Source organism: Hypanus sabinus, chromosome 2 (assembly GCF_030144855.1).
Source record: "Hypanus sabinus isolate sHypSab1 chromosome 2, sHypSab1.hap1, whole genome shotgun sequence".
Lineage (NCBI taxonomy): Eukaryota > Metazoa > Chordata > Chondrichthyes > Myliobatiformes > Dasyatidae > Hypanus > Hypanus sabinus.
Window position 1 is genome coordinate 188230491 of NC_082707.1, and position 27506 is coordinate 188257996.

General features: G+C 42.0%; 1 protein-coding gene across 1 annotated transcript in view; it reads right to left on the reverse strand.

Moving 5' to 3' along the window:
* LOC132404104 (neurexin-3-like) overlaps positions 1 to 27506 on the reverse strand; it is a 2171528-nt gene that overhangs the window by 1237132 nt on the left and 906890 nt on the right. The window contains exon 14 of the mRNA XM_059988144.1: positions 25133 to 25306. Coding sequence (XP_059844127.1) covers positions 25133 to 25306 — 174 coding nt within the window. The remainder of the gene's footprint in view (positions 1 to 25132; positions 25307 to 27506) is intronic.

Below are 27506 nucleotides of genomic sequence, written 5' to 3' on the forward strand. Positions count from 1 at the left end.
CTTCATGTGTCAGTCTCGAAAAGAGGACCTTCTGATAGGTTGATCAAAGAAGGTCATCTCAATCCTCATCCTCAGCTTGTGTAACACTTCACAACTCCAGTGATGGGGAGTTCAGTTCCTGCCACTCTCTCCATGACGATGTGGGCTTCCTCCCACATTCCAAAGGCACACAGGTTAGTGAGGACTACTAAGCTGTGGACGTGCTCTGTTGGCACTAGGAGCATGGTGATATTTGCCGGCTGCCCCCAGTGTATCCTTGGACTGGTTTGGTTGTTGACTCAAAAATGCACATTTCACTGTATGTTTCGATGTTCATGTGATCAATAAAACTAATCTAAAATCCTAATGGACTAAAGTCCACACATGTGCTCTTGCTAGTAAAGAATACTGATAGAATCAGCACTGATATACCTATATGTTACTTGGCCTTTGGAGAGAGGGGTGGGGGAAATGATTTTGGGCCATGCCACCAGACTCATTTTTAGAAGGAAACAAGAGATTTCTGGATGTGTGAATTTGATGGCACATGATGCTGAGATACACTGAGACACATCATCAATGATGTAACCTGGGGTCATCGAATGTTTCAGATCTTTCAATGTCAAACTCTCTAGCCGAGGCGGCCCATCCAGGGTTGATCAGGTTCACAAATCACACCTCTTGATCCATAGCCATCTGGAGGCTCACTCAGCAGCCTCTGTGATGGTCCTGAAGGCTGTTATTTTGCAACCACTCTAATGTCAAGGAGAAAGTAGGTTCTGCACAGCGAGCAGCCAGCCAAACCTCTACATCTCACCTCTATAGGCTGGCTTCATGCACATTGAGTGGAGGGAGTGCAAACTTCAATTGAACTGAGTGCCATTGGAGCTGATCTGAGACAACACTTGTTAAAAAAAAAACAAATCTGAAATCCTAATGCTGCCACAACAATCTCAAACGCTAAATGTTGTCTGTTAAAAAATTGGATTGTAAAAGATCGATCAAAGGTGCTTGAAATAGATAACATTCAATGGAATTTGGGCCACAACCAATAATAATAAAGCTCCGTAGACTTGAGATGTTTGAGGCAGTTTTGGCACCTGAAGTGCCCTAGGACTGTGTCAGTCGGCGACACCAATATTCCTCAAGTAGAAACAGACTTAGTTTGAGCCTCCTTAAACTGATAGTAGAAAGATTATATCTGATGTTCAGGTTCATGGCAAAACTTGCCTAATGTGAAAGTTTCCACATGTTGCTGCTTCAGTAAAATCAAGCAAGCACACACACAACTTTGCTAGAACAAAAGAAACATAGCAATAATATGCTGCTTTGTGACGGATGTTGTTAGCAATGCAGCTGGGAATATTTGAGTTATAGTGACAATTAACTCATAAATATTTTCCTACCATAATCTCTTTCCAGGCAAGATCTTAACTGAAGCTTGAACTTCTCTCAAAGTCAGGAAGGGCCTTCTGATAAGGAAGTCTGTTATCTCCATCCTTCAGCTTCAGGTTTTTGTCATTGCCTCAGTTCTTCTCCACTAACATGCATTAACCACATGTAATCCATCAGAAACCTACTAAGCCACCTGACTATTTCATTGAAGACCAAATCCTGTGATCGGCGAGTCCTGGGACCAAAAGCCAGAGGTCAGCAAAGTCCAGAGGGCAAAGCCAAAGTTTGAAGTCCAGAGCTTGGCGAATCCAGAGGTAAAAGGCATGGAAGGTCAAAAAACAGTCAAAGTGTGGAGGTAGACACCCAAAGGTCAAGTCGGTGAGTCTGGGCCAGGGCTGGAGGTCTGACGTCTGCAGGTCTGAGAAATTGAAAATCCAGGATCAAGGACTGAAGGCCCATTGGTGGCCTGCCCTGGGGTTGGAGACCTGTCTGAATATGTGAGGAAGTGGACAGGTGGGAGATTGGGAAAGGGACTTGATTTGCTGCTGTTGTTGCTGTTGCCTGTGTCGTTCTGCTGAACATTGTGGGCATGCTTTGTTGGTGCTGGAATGTATGGTGATACTTGCAAGCAACCACCAGCACATCCTTGGGTGCAATAGCTGCTGAGGCAAAGGGCGCATTTCACTGTGTTTTGATCTACATCTGATAAATGAATCGGTATCTGCACTTGAACAAATGGTTTCATTTACTCAAACTGATTCAGAGTAAAAAATATATTAGAACGTGAGTATTTAAAGAGTAACAGATGTTAGTAAAAGCTGTTTTCATTAGCGGAAGTGTACAAAATGAGCATTTTCACTTTTATTTTATTTATTCAGAGAAAAATGGTACAGGTCCTTCCAATCCAATGAGCCCCCAGTGCCCAACTGCCCCTAGGTGACCATCCCACCCTACGAACTCATACACCTTTGGAAGTTTGAAGGAAACTGGAGCACTTAGAGAAAACCCACATGGTGACGGGGAGAATGTACAAACTCATTATAGAGAGTAATGGAATTGAACCCAGGTCACTGGCACTGTAATCTTGTTACATTAACTGCAATATTCCCATGCCACTGTGAGGATACGTTAGATACAAAATTAACAGAGGATTATAAAGGGGAGTTCGACATCACCACAACTTGAAGAAAAATGGAGGCTGGCCAGTGAACAACCTCATTATTGATTATCAGCACAAGTCATTATCAATGCTGCTTCAGTTATTCCACGACTACCAGCTGAACAGGGAAAGAAAATTGAAGGCATTCTCAAAGATTCCTTGAAGAAATTTAAGCTTTCTCACTGAACTTTGAGAACGACAGAGCCATGATCATTCGGAGTGGAGGACGAGCATTTAAGATGGCATTGACAGCCTTGAAGCAATGCACCAGCAACCCCGACTCAGAGGCAGAGGGAGTGCACTACGTCATAATCTACCCAGTTGCCAGACTATCTGCCACTTCCTCTCCCATCTGCGGAGGAGTCTGCAGTTCCTTAATACCATAAGACACAAGAGCACAATTAGGCCATTTGGCCCACTGACTGTTTGCTTATTTCTATGGATGCTGCTGAGTTTCTCCAGCATTTCGTGTGTGTGGCCCATGATCTGTACTGATTTCTTATTACTTAGCTTTTGGGGAAAACAAAACACTCGTCTGAATTTCTCAGAGACCCTTTTTAACCATGTTAATGGCGTGTTTCAATTGCTTGCAGAACATTCATTGGAGGCAATGAAAGATCTGTGGAAACATCAAACAGAAGTTCTACAACACTCAGCTTTAGATAATTGGGGTGGCACGGTTAGCATAACACTATTACTGATCAGTTCCTGTTGCTCTCTGTAAAGAGTTTGAAATGTTCTCCCCGTGGATAGGTGCACTTCCTCCATGGGCTCTGGTTTGTCCCACATTCCAACGATGTGTGGGTTAGCAGGTTAATTGGTTGCATGGGCGTAATTGGGTTATGCAGGAGGTTGGGCAGGAAGGGCCTATGACAGTGCTATTTCTAAATAAAAATTAAAAAAATTATGGAGGAATGTATTTGCATGTTATATCCATTGCAGATTCTGGCAGCAGTTTGATTTTGCTCCAGATTTCAGCATCTGCAGAATCTGAAGTCTCTTATTCAGATTCTCATTCAAGATGATTTTCTCTTCAGGCTTTGTCAAATGCTCTTTGTGTCTTTGGGAATCTCCCTCAGAAACACAGGCCTTGTTTCAGCCTCACTTCAACCTTAGTTCTGGTGCATGCCTGATTTTCCACTCATAAACAAATGGAAAAATGCATTACATCATTGCCATTTTCCACCCTGCCCTCAGCTTCACATCATCCATTTCCAATATTTCCCTTGTCTTCCCCGATTGTTCTTTCATCATCTCAGTAAGCAGTTAGCCATCAATATTCATTACAAGCCCACTGACTCCTCCAGCTCCCATGTAGTTTTGTGTCTGGACTCTGTTCCACTTCCCTAGTTCCTCTATCTCTCTTGTGTCTGCTCTGAGGTGAGGATTTCGACAAAGATTCACCCATTATGTCATCTTTTTTCCCTTAACCACGGCTTTCGTTCAAATGCAATTAAAACAGACCCTGAACTCATCTATTTCTCACACTTCTGCCCTTACCATTTTCTGCTCTTGGCCAGAGCAAGGAAAGACTTCCTTTGGTCCTCACTCCACCCCACGGGCTATTGCACTCAATGGCACATCTTCCATAATTCCAGCCACTCAAAATAATTCCATCACCCAAAAGAAGTTCATTCTTATAGCATTCCAAACAAGCTGTTCCCTTCACTGTTCCCTGGTACCTTATCTGACCTGCTGAGTGTTTCCAGAAATTTCTGTTTTTACTTCAGATTTCCAGTGACCTGCAGTTTTTTTTTTTGTTTTCATTTTCATGCATTGAGGTAAAATTCATGTTCTACTTGGCTACTCCAAAACTTTGCTCACTTTAGTACAACTTCATAAGCAAACACAATAGCAACTTTAACTTCACAGTCCACCAGATTGTAACTACCAGTTGATGGTTTTCAACACAGATTGACAGCCCTCCCCCCAGTACTAGAGAGTTTTAAACAAGATGTGAGACTGTGATACACATAGGGAGAGTGAGAGAGTGAACTGGAGAGTGTGACAGATAGGGGGGAAAAAAAGTGAGGGTGAGCGAGAGTGAGAGAGAGAGAGAGAGAGAGAGAGGCGTTAATTGTGGAAGTGGTACATTCATGCTTACAACTATTGATATCCACCATCAACTTATTCTTACATGAAATCCAATACTGAGATCTACAAACCTGCTTCACTACAGCTCCTATACTTGCTTCTAAAAAATGCATGCAAATCAGTGTAACTCTCAAAACCTAATGCATTCTATAAGTCAACAGAGTTTACTGGTTACAATGGCATTTTCCAATACGTATTTAGGTTCAGAGAAATCTGCCAAAAATGATCAGTTTGCCAGGAGAAAACTGCAACATAATCATCATTCATCTGCTAGGACTATGGATGTGGAAAACAACTGACTGAAGAGCATGAAGTAGATTTATTTGATAAGCAATTAAGCAATACAATATTTATGTGGTTACAACTGTACTGACAAAAGGTAATTCTATCCAACATATTTACTCATGTAAGTCTTTTACTTTGAAGATACAAGTGCAATCGTCTTCAGGAAAATTACTAATTACTGAACAAAATGCAAACTTTACCAAAGTTGTCGACAACTCTTCAGAACATGGAAAAATTTTGTAGGGAGAAACTTAGTGAGTGTTATAAACCTTAACTTATAAACCAGACGAAACAAAAGGAAAATGAATACTTGTGCAGGTTAGAAAAATAAGATGCGTGAATGTAGTAACAAGAGTCAACATAAATTTATTCCATTACTCGTTTTGATAATAGCTGATCTCACCTTAACTTCATCTGGCACAGATGGTTTTGGATTTCTTGGAAATTACAACCAATGAAGTTGTTTCAATTTCAGCTAGAAACATTTTCAACTGAACCTCAGCCTCAATTGTACTTTGGAAGAGAGAATTCTAGGTTTCCATTGTACAGTGTGGAAAAAAACCACTTTGCACAGGCTCCCTCTTAAATTAACACCAGTGGTAATTGTGGCGATAGGTTATTAAACCCAGAACATAGAACAGTACAGCATGTTGCAGGCCCTTTGGCCCACAATGCTGTTTCGACAAATACATACCTATTCCACAATCCATCTAATTGTTATCTCCTACACAGCCCATAACCCTCCATTTTTCTTTCATCCATGAGCCTACCCAAGAGTCCCTTAAACTTTCATAATGTATCATCTTCAACTACTACCCATGGCAGTCCATTCCAAGTGTTCACCACGCTCTATGTAGAAAACCTAACTCTGGCATAGAGTGAGATAACTACAGCAGAGAAACTGGCCTTTTGGCCCATCTAGTCCATGCCTAGTCCCATCAACCCACACCTGGACCATAGCCCTCCATACCCTTCCCATCCATGTACTTAACTAAACTTTGTTTATTTATTAACTTCTCTTAAAAGTTGTGTTTGAACACGCATCCACTAACTCCACTGACAGCTCGATCCACACTTGCACCACCTGCTGAATGAAGAAGTTCCCCCAAACGACAACTCCCCCTAAACTTTCCTTCACTCACCCCAGCAGTTACTACCCTAGGGAAAAAGGCACTGGCTGTCCACTTTAGCTATACCTCTTATAACTTCTATCAAGTCACCTCTTACTCATTCACTCCAAAGAGAAAAACCGTAGCTTGCTCAACCTTGCCTTACAAGACAAAATCCCAGCGAGATTCACTGGAAGAAAACAATTGAAAGAAAAGCAATCACAACCACAAAAGGAGCTTATAAGAGAGTAAGCTGAGGGATGACCAAATAACAAGATCTAAAATCATGCAGTAACAAATGCGGATAGGAGGCTTCCTAAGCTCAGGAACCTGGGTCTCAGCACTCAGATCTGCAACTGGATCATCAACTTCCTCACAGACAGGACCCGGGCTGTAAAAATAGGGGACAAGCTCTTCTTTATAATCACTCTGAGCACCTGTACCCCACAAGGCTGTGTACTCAGCCCCCTGCTGTACTCACTGTACACCCATGATTGTGCAGCCAAGTTTCCATTGAACTCAATATATAAGTTTGCTGATGACGCCACAATGAAGGCCGTATCTTGGGTAATGATGAGTCTGAGTACAGAGAGGAAATTAAGAACTTGATGGCATGGTGCGAAGACAATAATCTATCCCTCAATGTCAGCAAGACGAAGGAATTGGTTGTTGACTTCAGAAGGAGTAGCGGACTGCATGACCCTATCTACATCGGTGGTGCGCAGGTGGAACAGGTCAAAAGCTTTAAGTTACTCGGGGTGAATATCACAAATGGCCTGTCTTGGTCTAACCAAGCAGAGTCCACTGCCAAGAAGGCCCACCAGCACCTTTACTTCCTGAGAAAGATGAAGAAATTTGGCCTGTCCCCTAAAACCCTCACTAATTTATATAGGTGCACCGTAGAAAGCATTCTTCTCGGGTGCATCACAACCTGGTATGGAAGTTGTCCTGTCCAAGACCGGAAGAAACTGCAGAAGATCGTGAACCTAGCCCAGCACATCACACAAACCAATCTTCCATCCTTAGACTCACTTTACACTGCACGCTGTTGGAGCAGTGCTGCCAGGATAATCAAGGACATGACGCACCCAGCCAACACACTTTTTGGATCTCTTCCCTCCAGGAGAAGGTTCAGGAGCTTGAAGATCCATATGGCCAGATTTGGGAACAGCTTCTTTCCAACTGTGATAAGACTGCTGAATGGATCCTGACCTGGATTTGGGACATACCTTCCAAATATCCAGACCTGACTTGCACTACCTTAATTTCCCTGTTCTGTTTTCTAATTATGATTTATAATTTAAATTTTTATTAAAGTTACTTTGATTTGTACTTCAGGGAGTGCGAAGCGCAGAATCAAATATTGCTGTGATGATTGTACGCTCTGGTATCAATTGTTTGGTGACAATAAGGTAAGGTAAAGTTGCAGAAAGAAAACAAATAGAATCAAATCACAATATTGTGAAACTCATTGTTTTGGAGCAGCAGTACACCGGAATACATAAAAAAACATAAGTTACGATAAGAAATATAAAAAAGTAAGTAGTGCAAAATGAGAATAGTGAACGAGAGTTCATGGACCATTCAGAAATCAGATGTCAGAGGGAAAGAACTGTAGCTAAAGTACTGAGTGTGAGTTTTCAGGTTCTGACAGTTATATGAAGAGGGCATATCTTCCTCATGGTGATAATACAAAGAGGACCTGTCTTCCTCATGGCAATAATACAAAGAGGACCTGTCTTCCTCATGGTGATAATACAAAGAGGACCTGTCTTCCTCATGGTGGTAATACAAAGAGGACCTGTCTTCCTCATGGTGATAATACAAAGAGGACCTGTCTTCCTCATGGTGATAATACAAAGAGGACCTGTCTTCCTCATGGTGGTAATACAAAGAGGACCTGTCTTCCTCATGGTGATAATACAAAGAGGACCTGTCTTCCTCATGGTGATAATACAAAGAGGACCTGTCTTCCTCATGGTGATAATACAAAGAGGACCTGTCTTCCTCATGGTGATAATACAAAGAGGGTCTGCCTTCCTCATGGTGGTAATACAAAGAGGGAATGTCTTCCTCATGTCAATAATACAAAGAGGACCTGTCCTGTATGGTGAGGATCCTTAATGAAGGATGATGCCTTCTTGAGGCATTGATTTTTGAATATGTCCTCAATAATGTGGGGGCTGGAGTCCTTGATGGTGCTGGCTTAGTTTACAAACCTCTGCAGGATTTTCCACTCCTGTGTATTGGTGCTTCCATACTAGAGTGATGCAGGCAGTTAGAATGCTGTCCGTGGTACACCTATAGACATTTTCTAACATCTTTGATTAAATACCAAATCTCCTCAAACACTTATTGAAATATAACATGCCTTCTTCAAGATTCCATCAATATATATCATTGGCTTTGTATCTGTAGTTGGCACAATGACAATAAACTTGAATCTAATCTAATCTATCAGGTCCAGGATAGATCCTCTGAGATATTGCCATCCATGGACATGAAGCTGCTCACCCTTTCCACTGGCAACCCCTCAAAGGGAAATGCTGTGTGTTCTCCAGAATCATTTTCTTGGTCTTACTGACAAGTGCAAAGCTGTTGTTGCAACAGCTGTCAACCAACTAATCTGTGTCACTTCTTTACATCTCCTTGTCTCGATCTCAGATACTGACAACAATGTCAGATGAACCACTAAGGAATCCAGCAAGGAAGTCAGAGGAAGCTTCGATCTTTACTTAAAGCATGAGGAGAATGTGGAACTTGTTACTACAGGGAGTTCTTGCAGTGAAGTAATGCGTTATACTTCAGTGGAGGCAGGACAAGTATATGTGTGGAAACAGCACAAAATGCTGGAGGAGTTCAGCAGATCAGGCAGCATTTACGGAAAGGATTAAAGAGCTGATTTTCAGGTGAAGACCCTTCATCGGGACATGTCAGGTGTCTGCCTGAAACCACAGATGTTGCCTGAACTGCTGGGCTCCTCCAACATATTGTGTGTGTTATTCTGCATCTCCAGCATCTGCAGATTTCCTTGTATTTGTCAAGTGCGTGTGGGAGGAGGTTACACTGATAGATTTAGAGAAGGAAAGATCAGAGGAGGTTCATGTGGAGCATAAACAGTGGATTGCTGGGCCTAATAGCCTGCTGCAATGTTATATACTCTGTGCATTCCTGGGTAGAGATTTGGAAGAATATGATTAGATGGTGAAACAAAGGAAGGTGGGAGGAGACTCATGAAGCAACAAGCAATCAGTCAGGCAAAATGGAATGCTTCGGTGCTGCAGTACAATTCTAAATTCCATTTAGAAGGTCTGCAGTTGCTGATAACAGAGCTGCCAGCAAAAAAAATTAAAAATCCCTTTGTATTATTGGCCACACCAACCTGCCAAAAGACACCAGAGGATGGTTCTGTAGTTCGGGCTACAAGTCTAAATTATTGAAACCCGTCAAAGTTTGAAAGGCTAAATGGAATGGACATGGAGAGGATGTTTCCATTAGTGAGGGAGTCTAAGACCAGAGGGCACAGGCTCAGAATTGAAGGGTGACCCTTTAGAACAGAGATGAAGAGGAATTTCTTTAGCCAGAAGGTGGTGAACTTGTGGAAATCATTGCCACAGATGGCTGTGCTGGTCAACTCATTGTGTATATTTAAAGAAGAGTTTGCTAGGGTCTTGACTAGTAATGGCATTAAAGATTTTGGAGAGAAGGCAGGAGGCTGGGGTTGCAAGGGATAGTGAATCATCCAGGATGGAAAAGTGGAGAGGCTTGTTGGGTTGAATGGCCTAATTCTGCACCATTGTCTCATGGTCTTGTGGTTAAATTCCCTCAAGATAGATAGTGTCTAAGTGGGTGGGTGATGGAGGCATACTCTCACAATGTTTAAATATCTAGAGGAGTTATAGATGGTTCTGGAGCAATTGCTGGGAAATGGGATTAGGATAGACAGTAAGATAGACAGTAGGATAGACAGATAAACTGAAGCAAGATGGCGGCGCGACGCAGTTTGCAGCATCCTCTCCGGAGTTGATATCTGTTATTTGTCAAGCAGGGTGCTGTGCGCAATCCTAATCTGATGAAAAACAGACATGGGAGCATGGAGGGACATCTGGAAATCTCCAGGAAGACCTTCTTCATTGCTGCTGCTGTTTTGTGGTCCGGGTCTCTGCTGGGAAGAACAGGCCCCCAGTCCTCAGGGTCGTGTTGCCAGTGGCCGGTGGCAGAGGCATCATAGTGGACTCAGCAGAAGATGGTGCTCGGAGAGGCTGTACCGGAGGGGATGGTCGGAGGCTCGGAAGTTCGACAGACTTGCAGTCCACTGTGGTCGGGGCGCTTTCACTGTGTGCTGTGTCTGCGAGGCTGGGTCCGACTGCACTTCCATTATGTGCTGCATCTGCAAGGCTGAGTCTGACGGTGCCTTGGAAGTCCATAGTGGGGGTATTCCCTTCTGCCGCCTGCTTGGGATGGCGAGTCTGTCAGGACCCTGAGGACTTGTGGAAACTGTGTGGTGGTTTCTTTTGAACTTATAGTCTTTTAACATCTTTGGACTATTTTTACTGTACCCATAGTCTGTTTTTTTTATCAATCATGCTATTGTTTGCACTGTTGTAACTATATGTTAACTATAACTATATGTAACTATGTGGTTTTGTGTAGGTCTTGTAGCTTTAGTTTTTGGTTTGTTGGGTGGTTGAGTTAATCTCCTGACTTGGTGTGTCTGGGTAGCTTGTTTTGTCTGGTGGATTTGGAGCTCCTTTCTGGGGAATGCGCTAAGATGGTGGTGTGATGTTAATACACAGCAGCCTCTCCGGACTCCGGATTTGGGGATTACCAAACGTTATGTGGATTTTCTGGTGTAGTCTGTTTAGTCATGTGCTCTTGTGATATCATTCTGGAGGAACGTTGTCTCATTTTTTAACTGCATCGCATTTGTGGTTTCTAAATGACAATAAACTGAAACTGAACTGAACTGAAATTGGTAGTATAGACACGGCGGGGCGGGGGGGGGGGGGGAGGCAAACTGCCCATTTCTATGCTCCATTTATTTCCTTACAGACTGTTGTAACACAGACAATCCTTACCAAGTAACATGTTGTTTCCAAATAAATGAAGAAGACAGAAAATTACAAACAGAAATTATAAACAGGACAATGAGTGCAAGAGTTGGGATGCCATGTTGTGATTGTACAAGGCATTGGTGAGACTACACCCAGAGTATTAAGTTCAACTTTGATTATACTGTTCTAGCTTAACATCATTAAACTGGAAAATGTGCAAAGATTTACAACAACGTGGTTGGTCCTTGAAGGCCTGGGTCATAGGGGGAGGTTGGGCAGAGAAGGACTTTATTCTTTGGTGTGTCGGATACTGAGGAGTGGCCCTATGAAGGTGTATAACATCATGAGAGACATAGATAGGTTGAATGCACACAATTGTTTTCCAAGGAGAAGGGAATCATTTGAGGCAACATGGAACATTATGGTTCATGTAACTCTATTACAGTGGTTGCGTTGAGTTGTTCTCCCATCTTGCCAATCCATTTGAAGATGTTTCATCACCATATGAGGAGACGTTATCAGTCTACTTCAGTGCCAGAGACACAGGTTCAATTCCCGCCACTGTCTGTAAGGAGTTTGTACATACTTCTGTGATCACATGGGTTTCCTCCCAGTGCTCCAGTTTCTTCCATGTTCCAAAAATGTATGGTTCAGCAGGTTAATTGGTCACATTATGCAATTGGATGTTCAGGGGTCATTGGGCCAAAAGGACCCATGCACCCTAATTTCAAAAACAATGAGAGGGCACGGATTAAGGATTCAAAAATGGATCTGAAAGTAACTTCATCAGAGTGTGGTGTGTGGATAAAATGAGCTGCCAGATGAAATGTTTGAAGCAAGAACAATAACAACACTTACTAGAAACTTGGGCAGGTATATGGATAGGAATGATTTAGGGGCATGTAGGCCAAATGCAAACAACAGGGACTAACTTTTGGTAATTTCTCCCCCCTCCCCCTTTTACATTCCTCATTCTGGCTTCCCTTTTACCCCTACCCTTCTCCTCACCTGCCCAGCAGCACTCTCTGCTGCCCTTCGTCCTTCGCCTTCTTCTATGGTCCACCATCCTCTCCTATCAGATGTACTCTTCTTCACCTCTTTACCTTTTTGACCTATCACCTCCCAGCTTCTGGTTTCATACATCCCTTCCCCACCCATCCACCCACACTCACCCTTCCCCTAGCCTATTATCTGCCAACTTGTACTCCTTCACCTTCCCCACCAATCTTATTCTGGCAACCTCCCACGTCCTTTCCAGTCCCGATGAAGTGTCTTAATCCAAACCATTGTCTGCTTCTTCCGCTCTCTAGATGCTGCCTGACCAGCTGAGTTCCTCCAGCACTTTGTGTGTTACTCTGGATTTCCAGCATCTGCAGGATCTCTTGTGTTTATTATAGCTTGGATGGGCTTCTTGGCTGGTAGAAGTTATGCCTATTTCCATGCCGTAAGACTGTGTAGCCATTCAGTTCATCACCTGTGTCCAGGTTTTTGTGAATGACTTTGTTGGAAGTTAATGTTATTTTATTTAGAATAGGAGAAATGGAGGCATTTATTTGAGATATAAAATTATGAAAGGCCTAGAGATGGTAAACACAAAAGGACCCATTTCCCTTTATTGAGAAAATGAACAATTTCACTCAACAAATTCTTTCATCACTTTTTAAAAGTGCATGGATAATCAGGATGAGCAGGAGTATGGGTCAAGAGCTGGGAATAGGGAGTGACCTGGGAATCGGGAATGCTGGAAAGCATATCAGGAGCTGGTTTGAAATTTACAGGACAAGTAGAAGCAATGATTCTATGATCTTTGCTTTTTACTTTGTGGGCTTTAAGGTAAAGGTACTCCTGTCAGATGAAGTGAGGAGGGAGTGAAGTTGAGGAATTAGATCCACAACACTAAGAATTCAGAGGTAATGTCTGCTGCTCTTGTCCTTCAAGATTAGAGAGTTGATGGCTTAGAAGACGTTGCCAAAAAGACTTGCTACAAAATTTATATAGTGAACTATACAGGTTGCATTCACCATGTGATTCTGGTTGTGGGAAGGTGAAGTTCAGGGCAGAGGAATGAAGATCAATAAAGACAGCACTTTTCTACCTTTCTCCAGTCTCTTCCAAATTCCAGTCAGGGCATCTTTGACACCCTTCAGTTATTTGACAGTTTCCAGTGATTGGTCCTAACTACCTGACCATCTCCATTGATATTGAACATCTCTACAGCACCATTCTACACCAGGATACTCAAGTGCTCTTTGTTTAATGGCCACCCAACTAGTTCTCCACCTCACCAGTGCCATTCTTCACCTGGGTGAACTTGTTCTCACATGGAACAACTTCACTATTAACCTCTCTCTTCCTCCACATACAATGCTGGTCTGTTGGTAGGATAACATGAAAGCCCTTTCTCATTTCTTCTTGGGCCACAACTCTCACCTTTTTCCTCTGGTACAATAATGATTGTCTGGAAATCCCAACCATGTCACTGTAACTTTATCTTAAGGTCTGCAGCAGTTCAATTTGCTGTTCTCGTACTAACCATTTCACTTCTTTTTGGTTTCATGGTCTATCCAGAAGATGTTGACTATGGGAGCATTACACAGGGGCAGCATCTTGATTGGAATATCCTGCATGCTAGTGTCCTGATATGCTCTGCCCTTTCCCTTGATATCAAACACAACAATGTTGAGATCTGGGCTCTCTGGAGGCCCCACCATCTGAAACCATATAAAAAATCTAGGGTGCCTGAGACTTTTGCACAGTACTGTTAGAGGAAGGTCTTTCACTCAGAGAGCGGTTGGTGCGTGGAATGCACTGCCTGAGTCAGTGGTGGAGGCAGATACACTAGTGAAATTTAAGAGACTACTAGACAGCCATATGGAGGAATTTAAGATGAGGGTTTATGGGAGGCAGGGTTTGAGGGTCGGCACAACATTGTGGGCCGAAGGGCCTGTAATGTGCTGTACTATTCTATGTTCTACTGTATGTTCCACCCTTCCTTTCCAATAATCTGAAGTAACTGTTCCTTCTCTGACTCCCTGGCTCACTCTTCTAAATTCACCAGCAGCTATTATGTTCTGAACTGCACTTTCTCAGGCAATGCAGAAATTGAAAAGAACAGACTTTTATCCAAGGACCTAAATTTTCACTCTGGAAGACATAATAATTCACTTGCACTTTTTCGACTTAAGAGTTTAGTGCATTTGATGCACATAATGTATTCTTCTGTACAACGGAGAACCCAATTCATAAGGCTCATTAACCTCTTTGATGCTTGCCATTTCCACACACACCTCTGTATCCTAAGCCTCTTATATTCTTCTGATGAAGCCCAATGCAAGTTTGAGGAAATAAAAGTTACATTTTTTAACTTGACCTATTACATCCCTCAGGTCACATGAATCCAACCATCAAACTGCCCAATTCAAATCTGATCGGCCAGTTCTGACGAAAGCTCATCTACCTTTTACATCAACTCACTTTTCCTCTATCCATAGACCAATTATTAGTTCAGTGTTCTCCTTCACTTCAGATTTGCTGGAGCTACAGTGTTTTGTATGCATTATTAAATCTTTAGTTTCCGTCTTTTTCCACCTCCTGCATTCATTTCCCATTTACTTCTCCCCTACATAAATGACCTGCAGTGGACAAGCCTTCACCAACCTCTCTGAACTAACATCACCACCACTTCTATATTTACTCTCTCTCTCGGTCTCTGTTTTACAATAAGTATTCCCTTTGTTCTTTTCAAACTCTCTCCTCTCCTATAATGTAGTGCACATTAGGTTTCTAAATTCCTAGTTCTGATAATAAGACTTGAACCTGTAATTCTGTTTCCCTCTCCACAGAGGCATGACATGGTATTGTCTGGTTAGCACATTACTGAACAGCACTGGTGATCACCAGCTGCGGTTCAGTTCCTTCTGCTGTCTGTTTGCCTGTCTAACGTTTGGAATCAAAACTAGAGATGGTTGTGAGTGTTGGAGATTAATCATATCAGCTGTAGGACATTGCTGCAGGAGTTCCTCAGGTCCAAACAATTTCTGCTAGCTTTATCAGTGATTTTCCATCTACCATACACTCAGAAGTTGGGAGTAACACACATTCGAAATGCTGAAGGAACTCAGTAGGTCAGACAGCATCTACAGAAAGGAATAAACAGTTGATCAAAACTCTGATGAAGACTTGATCATCTTCTGGAAGATGACACCAAACCTTCAGGATGCAAAAATTCAATTTAAATAAATTTTCCACCAAGATGAACAATTATTTTAAACATAGTCTTACCACATGGAGGCTTGCTACTTGTTTGCTGTTTATAATTCATTAAACCGTATTGATCTCTGATGTTCCATTGGATTCATCAGCTTCAACGAGAGGGGAGTCTGCTACATGGGCAACAGCTTGCTCTCCATGTCATATTGTCCTGGCTTGCCTACAGGCTTTCACATCACATAGACAATGCCCACTGACACTAAACCACAATTACGCAAAAATGCTTCCTTTGGAACAAATTATAAACTAAACTGTAGAATGAAACAAAGAGACTTACCAAATTCAGTCCGATCAACATCCTCAGTCTAGATGCCCTTGAGTTCCTGTAGCATCCGTTGGTTATGAATATCTCAAACATTCTTAGTTTAACCCAGGCACCCTGAAGGCCACAGCCAGCCTAGGTCTACGTGTGGTCATTTGTAACTGACAATCTGTGGCAAGTGCCTGAACACCAGGAGAGCAACGAAGAATCAACACAGATGGGCCATATCAATGTATTCTGATGCTTCCAAATCGGAATGCCAAAGTAAGCAGTCCAGTGGGTGGATTTTTGTCTTAAAAACCACACACTGCATAAAAAGCAAAAATATTTCACTTGTGAAATATTTTTTGTTGCCTAAATATCATGTGTTACAGATTATAGGAGGGCTCAACAACGGGTAGTTAAAACGACCCAATACATCAGCCGCACCAGTCTACCCACCATCAAGGACACACATACAGAAAGGTGCTGGGAAAAGGCCAGCAATATTATAAAGGATCCCACCCACCCTGTGATGGATTGTTTCTCCCATTCATCTCAGTGAAGAGGCTACGCAGCATTCACAGCAAGACAGCCAGACTCAAAAACAGTTACTCTCCCCAATCAGTAAGGCTGATCAACACCTACACACATTAACCCACAACTCCACTCCCACCACCATTTTATCATTTCCTGTCAGTCACCTTATGTACAGGCAGCCCTGTGCTAGCATCATTTTATGTACATATAATCAGACTAAGTATATAAGCTAATCTTATGTATTACATTTATTGTGTTTTATTGTGTTCTTTATGCTTATCATTTTATTATACTGTGTCAGATTCAGACTAACAATCGTCTCATTCTCCTTTACACATGTGCACTGAAAAATGACAATAAACAATCTTAAATCTTATTTTGTCTTATGAGGAATATATTTTACTGTCATATTTCACTTGAGAGGAGGTTTCCTGTAGTGGGGGGAGTCTGGGATTGAGGGGCACAGCTTCAGAATTGAAGAACAACCCTTTAGAAAAGAGATAAGGAGGAATTTCTTTAGCCAGAGGGTGATGAATCTGTGGAATTCATTGCCACAGACAGCTGAGGAAGGCAAGTAAGTGGATATATTGAAAGTGGAGGTTGATAAGTTGTTGATTAGTAGGTGCAATCTAATGTTACGGGGAAAGGGCAGGAGAATGGGGTTGAGAGGGATAATAGATCAGCCACAATGGAATTATAGAGCAGACTTGTTGGACCAAATGGCCTAATACTGCTCCTGTATTTTATGATCTTATCATTTAAGTGTGTTAACTACCTGTCAAGTTTAACCTAATTAAGGCAAATTGACATCTTGTTTACAGTAGACCCGTTAGTTTTGTCCCATGTATGATCAGGGTACAGATGGATCTTCATTTGTCCTGACTTTATACTCTTGCCAACTTCATACCTGTAGTAATCAGAATACCGCGAATATTTGCGTGGAGCTTGCTGTATTTGTTTCTATTGTAATTGGGAGCAAGCTTACAGGTTAGGAGAGGGCACATGTACGTGCCGAGTCATTACAATTGTAATAAATAAAAGACAAGGACGAAGTTCTGAAAATCAACAATCGGTTCTGTCAGTGGTTGTTTATGAGATTTTAAACCCATTGCCAGACATCATTATAATGAATCACTACCAGCCATCCTAATAACGAGTACCAGCAAGGATCCAGTCTTCAAGCAAAGCAGAGTCTTTGGTGACTCTACCTGACACAAAGAAACGCAGGTGTGAACACACTTCGCAAGGCTGAACTTGAAAACAGAGTACAAGGTTAACAGTAAGATTCTCAGCAGTGTAGAGCAACAGAAGGATTATGAGCTCTGCATCCAGAGATCCCTCAAAACTGCCACACAACAGGATGATTCAAAAGGCTGAGAGAGTGTTGGCCTTTAATAGTTAGGGGACTGAAATCAAGAGCCATGAGGTAATGTTGTAGATGTATTAAAGTCTGTTTAGACAACACTGGGAGTATTGCATTCAGTTCTGGTAGCTTCATTCTGGGAAGGATGTGGAAGCTTCAGAGAGGGTGCAGAGGAGATCTTTCCAAATGCAATCTGGATTTGTCTTATGAGGAAAGGTTGAGAGAGCTAGGGCTACTCTCTTTGGAGTGAAGGAGAATGAGAGGAGATTTGATAGAAGTGTACAAAATGAAACAGAGGCACTGTTACAGTGAACAATGTTACATTTTCCCGTGGTGGAAATGGCTAATATAAGAGGGGTTAATGGAAGGTATTGGGGAAATGTCAAATGTAAGTTTGTTATACAGAAAGTGGCAGGTATGTGGAACATGCTGCCAGAGTGGAGATAGAAGATTACATTACGGACCGTTAAGAGACTCTTAGATAGCTACATGGATGAAAAAATGGATGAAAAGGGAAGGATCAGATTGAACTTAGCGCAGACTAAAGGGTTGGCACAACATGGTAGGCTAATGGCCTGGACTGCGCTGTAATGCTCTGTAAATACAGGAGATTTTTTCAGAAGCTGGAAATCGAGAGCAATGCACTCAAAATGCTTGAGGACCTTAGCAGACCAGATAGCATCTATGGAAATAAATAAATGGATGATGTTTTGTGATGAGACCCTTTTTCAGGACTGGAAAGGAAGGGGCAAGGCACTAGAATAAAATGTAATGTTCTATGTTCTATTTCTCCACTCTACATCATCTCCAGTGACAGCTTTGGGTTGTGGTCAGAGTCAAGGTCTCACATTCCAGCAGATCTTTCCCGGTGGCTGGTACCAATTCACCCCAGGACCCTGCACACACTGCAAGCAACAGCTAAATTCTTCAACAAGCTGAACATTACTATTGTCTGTTCATTATTGAGAGGGTACAAGCAGAAGCTCCATAACAATGGCAGGCATTGTACATTCAAGGCTGTAGTAGGAATGTAATTTCCATGGAGACAATGATTGTGGAAATGGTAGACACAAGAGATTCTGCAGATGCTGGGAATCCACAGCAAGATAAGTAAAATACAAGAGGAATGCAGAAGGTCAGGTAACATTGATGGAAAACAATGGACAGTTGATAAACTATTCTTTCCATCCCATGAAGACTGGAAAAGAAAAGGAAAGATGCCAGAATAAGAAGACAGGGGAGAGGAAGGAGTACACACTAGCAGGTGACAGGTGAAGGGGATGGTGGGTGTGTGGGGCAGGGGGCTGAAGAGAGAAGCTGGGAGGGGATAGGAGGAAAATGTAAAGAGCTTAAGAAGAAGGAATCTGAAAGGACTTGAGAGTGGACTATTGGTGAAAGGAATAAAGGAGTATCAGAGAGAGTTGATGGACAGGTGAGGAGAAGGGTAGAGGTTGGAGGGGAACTGGAAAAAAAAGGGAGGGGGGCAAAATTGCCAGAAGTTAGAGAAATCAATGTTCATGCTATCAGGTTGGAGTCTACCCTAATGGAATGTGAGGTGTTGCTCCTCCAGCCTGAGGATGGCCTCATCGTGATAGTAGAAGAGACCATGGACCAACATTGCAGAATGGGAATTGGAAGTAGAATTAAAATAGTGACACTGGGAAATCCCACCTATTATGGTGGACAGAGTGAAGGTGCTCAATGATGCGGTCACTCAATCTACATTGTGTCTCATCATTATAGAGGAGGCTGCACCCGGAGCACAGGATACAGTAGATGATCCTGACAAACTTGAAACTGTTGTTATGGAAATGGCATTGTGTATTTCAGCATACGTAATATTACATTCCAAATTACAAGGAGAATGTTGTTTCAAGTTTTGATGAGTCCAGGTATGAGATTTTCATTTTTGATAAACTTAATGAATATTTCCCTTCTATTGCAATCTCTCTGGTCTTTTATTTTTCCACCAGAACAGCCTCTTGTTCACTGAGCATTGAAAAACTGAAGGTTCCAAAGTCAATCTGATTACTTTTTTGGCATATCATCAAACAGGAATAAAAGATTGAACAATTAATTCTACCTCTGGATAATAATAAATTCCTTAAAAATAAAGCATTTTGTGCTCAAACTCACTCCATACTCTACCCAATCACTGTACCAAGGTATTAACTCAAATAAGAAATCAAGGCTTTCCTCATATCTCCTCAATACCCTCCACACTAAATATTTGAAGAACATGTTTCCACATATGTATTCACTGAGACCAGGGTGATCACCCTAAATGTAGATTAGGTACATGCATAACTCCACCATCCATCCTTCACAGGTGAACCAGCTCTGGTCCACCTGACTCTTTTGATGAGCTTACATTTGACACTCTGTATTAAATTTATTCTGGTGTTAACAGGTGGCAGTGTGGAGATACCAATGGAGGGTAAGGCGCTCCTTTCCTCTGCTAGCCTGCAGGTCACCCTTGGGCAAGGTGTAGCCCATGTGAAGCCACAGGAGCAGGGTCACATGAGGCCTTGGGAGCAGGTGGTAGATGGTCGTATGAACAGCTGGTGCACTTCTCAAGTCCAGGTTATGTGACCACTGACACCAGACAATCTCTGAAGAGAATTGATAATGACTGGCATCTCCCATCTTGTTAAAATAATGCCCAGAAGGTGGCAATAGCAAACCACCTCTGCAGAAAAGTTTGCCAAGTACAACCATGATTGCCTGCGTCATATAGCGTGGCGCATAACAAACAAGTTAATTCATGCAAAGTCAAATGCAAGCAGTAGAAAATATCAAAAATTTAAAACCTATGCATCAAATATTAGATATTACATAAAACATCATAATTCAAAGGCAGAATATTTATCACCACATAACAAAATCAACCCATGCATTGATTGAGTAACTTTAATAAGTTGTGGAAAGAATGTTAGTAATATTTCATAATACTATATTATAATAGAAACTTAATTTAAATGAAATGAGGCAATTCATTGTGACATTTTGTGGTCATGTACAAAAATAGACTGCAGTGTCAACATACAATGTTTTAGCTCTTTGTTCCCTGATGCAAATGAAAAAGTTTTCCCTCACTCCATCTTCCCAGTGATGTCATTACTTTTGTATCACTCAAACCTTCTGTGCAGAATCAAAGATGGAAAACAAGGAACTAAAGAAATTAAAATGTAATGATTGACTTGAGTAATAAAAACAAAGGCAGTTTCATCAGGAATAAAATAGCACGAACACAAGATATTCTGCAGGTGCTGGAAGTCCAGAGTAACTCACACACGCAAAATGCTGGAGGAACTCTGCAGCATCTAACGAGGGAATAAGCAGTTGATGTTTCAGTCCCTTCATCAAGACCGGCTGCTGACTTACTGCATTCCTCCAGCATTTTGTTTGTGCATTAATAAAATACTGCAACACTCTGCCTCTGGAAATTCTGAGCGAACGCATAAAATTAACAGGTTTCATGCATTTTATTTCCAACTTTCTCTTTCTTCAGTGCCATCTCCACCCTTTCACTGAACCAAGGCCATAACTGAAATGGGAAAACAATGGTGTTTTGTGTTGTTCCTGGCAGCCCAATTAATCAGTAACAAAGGGTCAATTGCTGATAGAGGACATCATACCCCAATGGGTTTTCACTTACAGCTTACAAATGCAAACTTTCCAAGCAGGAATCACTGGATGGAAATCTAGAGCAAGGTTCCCAAGGACAAGAGATTATGCAGATGCTGGAAATTCTGAGTAACACACACACACACACAAATGCTGGAAGAACTCAGCAGGTCAGGCAGTGTCTATGGTGAGAAATAAACAGTTCATGTTTTTGGCGAAAGACCCTTCATCTGTCTTGAGGGAGAAACAAACTCCTGGTGAGGGATCTCAGACCAAAACGCCGACTGTTTACTCCTCTCCATAGACTTGCTGAGTTACTCCAGCATTTTGTGTGTGTTACAAAAGGTCCCAACTACTTTGGTTGCAAGGATGATTCAGCCTGCAAGGTGTGAATATCAAGTTTGAGTATATGGCTCATTAATGTAAAAAAAAGCCGAAAGTGGTGCAAAACAGAGTTAACTGTTTCGTCCTACTTTTTTTGGCACATTGGACTTCATAAATCAATGTATTGATTACAGGAGATGGGGCGTTATGTTGAAGTTGATTATGTTAGGAATGTACTCCTTAGAACGTAGAAGATTGGGAGGAGATTTGATAGAGGTATATAAAACTATGAGCAGTAAATGCAAGCAGGCTTTTCCCCACTGAAGTATAGTGGGATTGTAAGTAGAAGTCATGGTTAAAGGGCGAGAAGTTTAAAACTACAAGATCATAAGATATAGGAGCAGAATTAGGCCATTTAGCCCATCGAGTCTGCTCTGTCATTCCATCACAGCTGATCCTGGATCCCAAACAAACCCATACACCCGTCTTCTCACCATATCCTTTGATGCTCTCTGATCAAGAAATGATCAACTTTCACCTAAAATACACCCACTGACTTTGCCTCTACTGCAGTCTGTGGCAAAGATTCACTACTCTCTGGCTATAGAAATTCCTCTTTACCTCTGTTCTAAAGGGTCACCCCTCAATTTTGAGGCTGTGCCCTCCAGTTCTGGATACCCCCACCATAGGAAACATGCTCTCCACATCCACTCTATCTAGTCCTTTCAATACTCGGTAGGTTTCACTGAGATCCCCCGCATTCTTCTAAATTCCAGTGAGTACAGGCCCAAAGCTGAAAAACACTCCTCATGTGTTAACCCCTTCATTCCCAGAATGATCATCGTGAACCTCCTCTGAATTCTCCCCAATGTCAGTATATCCTTTCTGAGATACAAGTTTCAAGACTGTTGACAATACTCTATGTGTGGTCTGACTAGTGTCTTACAAAGCCATAGCATCATCTCTTTGCTTTTATATTCTATTCACCTTGAAATAAATGCCAATATTGCATTTGCCTTCTTTACCACAGACTCAACCTGTAAATTAATCTTCTGGGAGTCTGACACAAGGACTCCTAAGTCCCTCTGCACCTTTGATGTTCAAAACTTCTCCCCAATTTGATAACAGTCTGCACTATTGTTCCTTTTACCAAAATGCATTATCATACAATTCCCAACACTGTATTCCATCTGCCATTTTTATTTCTTTTTTGCCATTTTTTTGCCGTTCTTCCAATTTGTCTAAGTTCTGCTGCAATTGCATTGCTTCCTCAGTATGACCTACTTCTCCACCGATTTTTGTATCATCCGCAAACTTTGCCACAAAGCCATGAGTTCTATTACTGAAATTATTAACAAACAATGTGAAAAGTAGAGGTCTCAATACTGACCCTGAGGAACACTACAAGTCACCAGCAGCCAACTAGAAAAACCCTCTTTTATTCCCACTCGCTGCCTCCTGCCTGTCAGCCATTCCACTATCCATGCCAGTACTTTTCCTGTAACGCCATTGGATTTTATCCTGTTCAGCAGCCTCCTGTGTGGCACCTTATCAAATGCCTTCTGAAAATCTAATTAAATGACATCCACTGCCTCTCCTTTGTCCACCCTGCTTGTTACTTCCTCAAAGAATTCTAATAGATCTGTCACACAAGATTTTGCTTTACAGAAACCATGCTGACTTTGATTAATTTTATCATTAATCTCCAGGTACCTCAAAACCTCATCCTTAATAACAGACTCCAACACTTCCCCAATCACTGAGATTAGGCGAACTGGCCTATAATTTCATTTCTTTTGCCTTCCTCCCTTCTTAAAGAGTGATGTGACATTTGTAATCTTCCAGTCATCTGGGACCATGCCAGTATCAAGTGATTCTTGAAGGACCATAACCAATGCATCCTCAAACAAGCACTCTCAGAACTCTGGGATGCAGTCCATCTGGCCCATCTGGCCCATCAACCTTAAGATCTTTGAGTCTGCCTAGCACTTTTCCTTTGAAATAGCAATGGCACTCACTCCTGCTCCTTGACACTCACAGACCTTTTGCACACTGCTCGTGTCTTCCACAATGAAGTCAGATGCAAAGTACCCATTAAGTTCATCTGCCATTTCTTTGTCCTCCATTACTGCATAAATATCAACTCTCATCTCACTTTTACTCTACGGTATCTTATATTTCATCTTTGCCCTTCTTATAGTTTTCTTTGTTGCCTTTTGTTGCATTTTAAAAGCTTCCACTCCGTTTTGTTGCCTTATATTCCCCTTCCTTGTTTTTTATGCAGTCCTTAACTTGCTTTGTCATTCCTTTGTACTCTAGTCCTTTTGAAAAGAATGTTAATATGCTAACATTGCATTTCACCTTCCTCACCACAGACTTAATCTGCAAATTAACCTTCAGGGAATCCTGCAGAAGGACTTCCCAAATCCCTTTGCACCTCAGCTTTTTATATTTTGTCTCCATTTAGAAAACAGTCAACCCTCTCATTTCTTCTACCAAAGTGCGTGACTATACACTACCCAACACTGTATTCCATCTGCCATCTCTTTGCCCATCCTCCTAATCTGTCCAAGTCCTTCTGTAAACTCTCTACTTCCTCAAAACCACCTGCCCCGACGCCTATCTTCGTATCATCTGCAAACTTTGCAACAGAGCCATCAAGTCCATCATCTAAATCATTGTCTTATAATGTATAAAAAGTCAGTCCCAACACAGACCTCTGTGGAATACCACTAGTCACCGGTAAGCTGGTCAGAAATGGCTCTCTTTATTTCTGCTCTTTGCCCCCTGCCAGTCAGCCACTGACCTATCCCTGCTAGAATCTTTCCTGTTATACCATGGGCTTGTAGCTTAAGTAGCCTCATGTGTGGCACCTCCTGAAAAGGCCTTCTCAAAATCCAAGTACACAACATCAACCAATTCTCCTTTGTCTAACCTGTTTGTTACTTCTTCAAAGAATTCCAACAGATATGTTAGGGAAGATTTTATGGAAACATGACTCATGACAGCATGGAAAGATCTGCCATCACAAGTGATCCAAGCGAACTCGTTTTCAATGTTTAAGAGAAGTTTAGATAGATACATGGATAGTAGGGATGTGGAGAATTTTGATCCTGGTGCAGGTCCTTGACAGCAGGCAGTTTAATTTGTTTCTTCATGGACTAGATGGGCCAAAGGGTCTTCTTCTGTGCTGTACTTCTCTATGAACATGACTCTATCCAAATAGCTACCCCTCCCCAATTTAACCAGCCCAAATGGCAATTTGCAGATCCATACTCTTCAGGCATCCCAGTTACTGTTGACAACTCCCAATTAACAGGCAACTATCATGCATGAAATCTTGAATTGTGGGAGCAAAATAAATGTTTATTGAAGAAATAAAATCAAAAAGGCAAGATTTGAGTTTCTGATAAATATATTTACTCATTTACAATGTACACAAGCATCTCCAAAATTAAAAGGGCCCTATCAAGTGTGTTACATACAAAAACTAATGAGATTTACAGTTTGGTATTAGTGCTTAAACCGATTAAATGGACAGGTCCAGTGGCGAACAAATTATTACAACGAAAGACAATGTGATGACAATAAACCAAAGTGAAATTCTCTCAGATGGATGGATGCATAGGTGTGGGTTTGTGCTACTGTTCGAGTTGATACGGAAGCCTGAACTAGAGTTGGAAAATGGAGTACCTTCACATCCACGTTCAATTTGACCACTGCGATGTAGCGCATCGTGAATCAGGTCCGGCAGCCTTCCATTGAGGTCCACAGATGCCAAGCAACCTTGAAACCCATCTCTGGAGGCAACAAGTTTCGGCAGATTGCTGTACATGCCTTGGGCCAGCCCAGCGATGTATAGGACACCTGGTAAGACAAAGACAACAACCACAAAAAAAAGACTGAAACTCTGCTGCAATGCGATAATCTTCAAAGCAAGGATCCCTGTTGTGTTCTACCTTTTTTTGTAGCACAGCCTAATTTTAAATGTATGTGCTAAATTTTGCTCTATGTTATCAGCAGGACATCCATGTCTTCCTGGTTTTTATGTCATTTAACTTTGCATCTTTCCCATTCTGAAGTTACCAATTTTGGAAAAACCTGATATATTGTACTTGCATCATTTTAATATCAGTGCCATGCAGTCAGACAGAACGAGTCCAGAATGCCTGCACAAGAAATCCCAGGATAATAGCCATGTGTAAGGCCTATCAGATCACTGCACTATCTCCTCCCAACCACATCCACACACCTATAGCACAGGGACTAAAAATGACGTCTTCTTTTTGATGAAAACACCTCTTCAGCAAATTGGTAAGCCAGTATTTTGGAGATATGGACAGGGTACAACAGAACAAACAGAAAGCTATCTATCATCAGAACAAACCAGCCTCCAAGAGTTACTTCAGCAGAACTAGTTATCAAAGCTGTGGAAAGTAAACTCAAGTCAGAAACATAATGGGACATACTCCACTTTGCTTGATATGTGGAGCTGCTGCAGAACACCTCGAGTGTATAGCAACAGTAAATGAACAGGCCTTTCATCCTACATTGTAGTGCCAAACTAATTAAATTAGTAATCAAATAACCTAATCTTTTCTTCAACACAAGAAAATCTGCAGTTGTTGGAAATCCAAAGCAACACACGTAAAATGCTGAATGAACTCAGCAGGTCAGGCAGAATCTATGGAAGTGAAGTCGATCTCTCAGCTGAAAGCCTTCATCAGGACTGGAAAGGAAGGGGGAAGACACCAGAATAGAAGGTGGGGGAGGGGACTGAGGCTAGATGGAAGGCGATAGGTGAAGCCAGGTAAAGGGCTGGAGAAGAATTAATCTGATAGGACAAGGAAGTGGATCATAGGAGAAAGGAAAGGAAGAGGGGACCTAGAAGGAAGTAATAGGCAGCTGAGGATAAGTAAAGGCTATTGTGGGAAATAGAAGAAGAGGGAAGGGGGAGGGAAAAAAACTTTTCACTGGAAGGCAAAATCAATATTCATGCCATCAGGTTGGAGGCTACTGAAACAGAATATAAGGTGTTGCTCCTCCACCCTTTTCGACCTGCATAATGTCCATATCCTTCCATTTTCTGCACATTTGTGTGCCTATCTACAGACGCACTCTGACTGGGTGTATCACCATCTGGAACAGGGTCAGAAAAAGCTGCAAAAGGCTGTAAACTTTGCCAGCACCATCATGGGCATTACACTCCCCACTATCGAGAACATCTTCAAAAAGTGATGGTTCAAGAGAGCATTAAAGACCTTCACCATCCAGGACCTGCCCTCTTCTCATTACTACCACCAGGGAGGAAGTTCAGGCACTTGAAGACACACACTCAATGCATTAAGAACTGCTTCTTTCCTTCTGACATCAGATGAACCCATGAACACTACCTCACTATTTTGCTCTCTTTTTGCGCTTCTTGAACGTCTGATACTAGAGGGCATGCAGTAAAGGAGAGGAGGGTAGGTTCACACGAGGAAATCTGCAGATGCCGGAAATTCGAGCAACACACACAAAATGCTGGTGGAACACAGCAGGCCAGGCAGCATCTATAAGGAGAAGCACTGTCGACGTTTTGGGCCAAGACCCTTTGTCAGGACTAACAAGAGGGATGTTAGGTTCAAGAGGGATGTGAGGGGTAAGTACTTTACTCAGAGAGTCGTGGATGCCTGGAATGTGCTGCCTGGTATGGTGGTGGGGGCAAATACATTGAGGCTTTTAACAGACGTTTGGATAGGCACATGGATGCAAGGAAGATGGAGGGATACTGACATTGTGTAGGAAGAAGGGATGAGTGTTTGGGTCTTTGTGATTTGCATTTTAGCTAGTTCAGCACAACATTGTGGGCTGACTGGCCTGTTCCTGTGCTGTATTCCACTCTTATGACCCACTGACTGAAGACATTTCCCCTCATGTTCCCCTTAAACTTTTTACCTTTCATTCTTAGCCCATGACCTCTGGTTGTGGTCCCACCCAACCGCAATGTATTCATTTAGTGTAACTTATTAATGTTTTCATAGCTATTGGATGTACCACTTCTGTAAAACAAATTTCACAGCATACA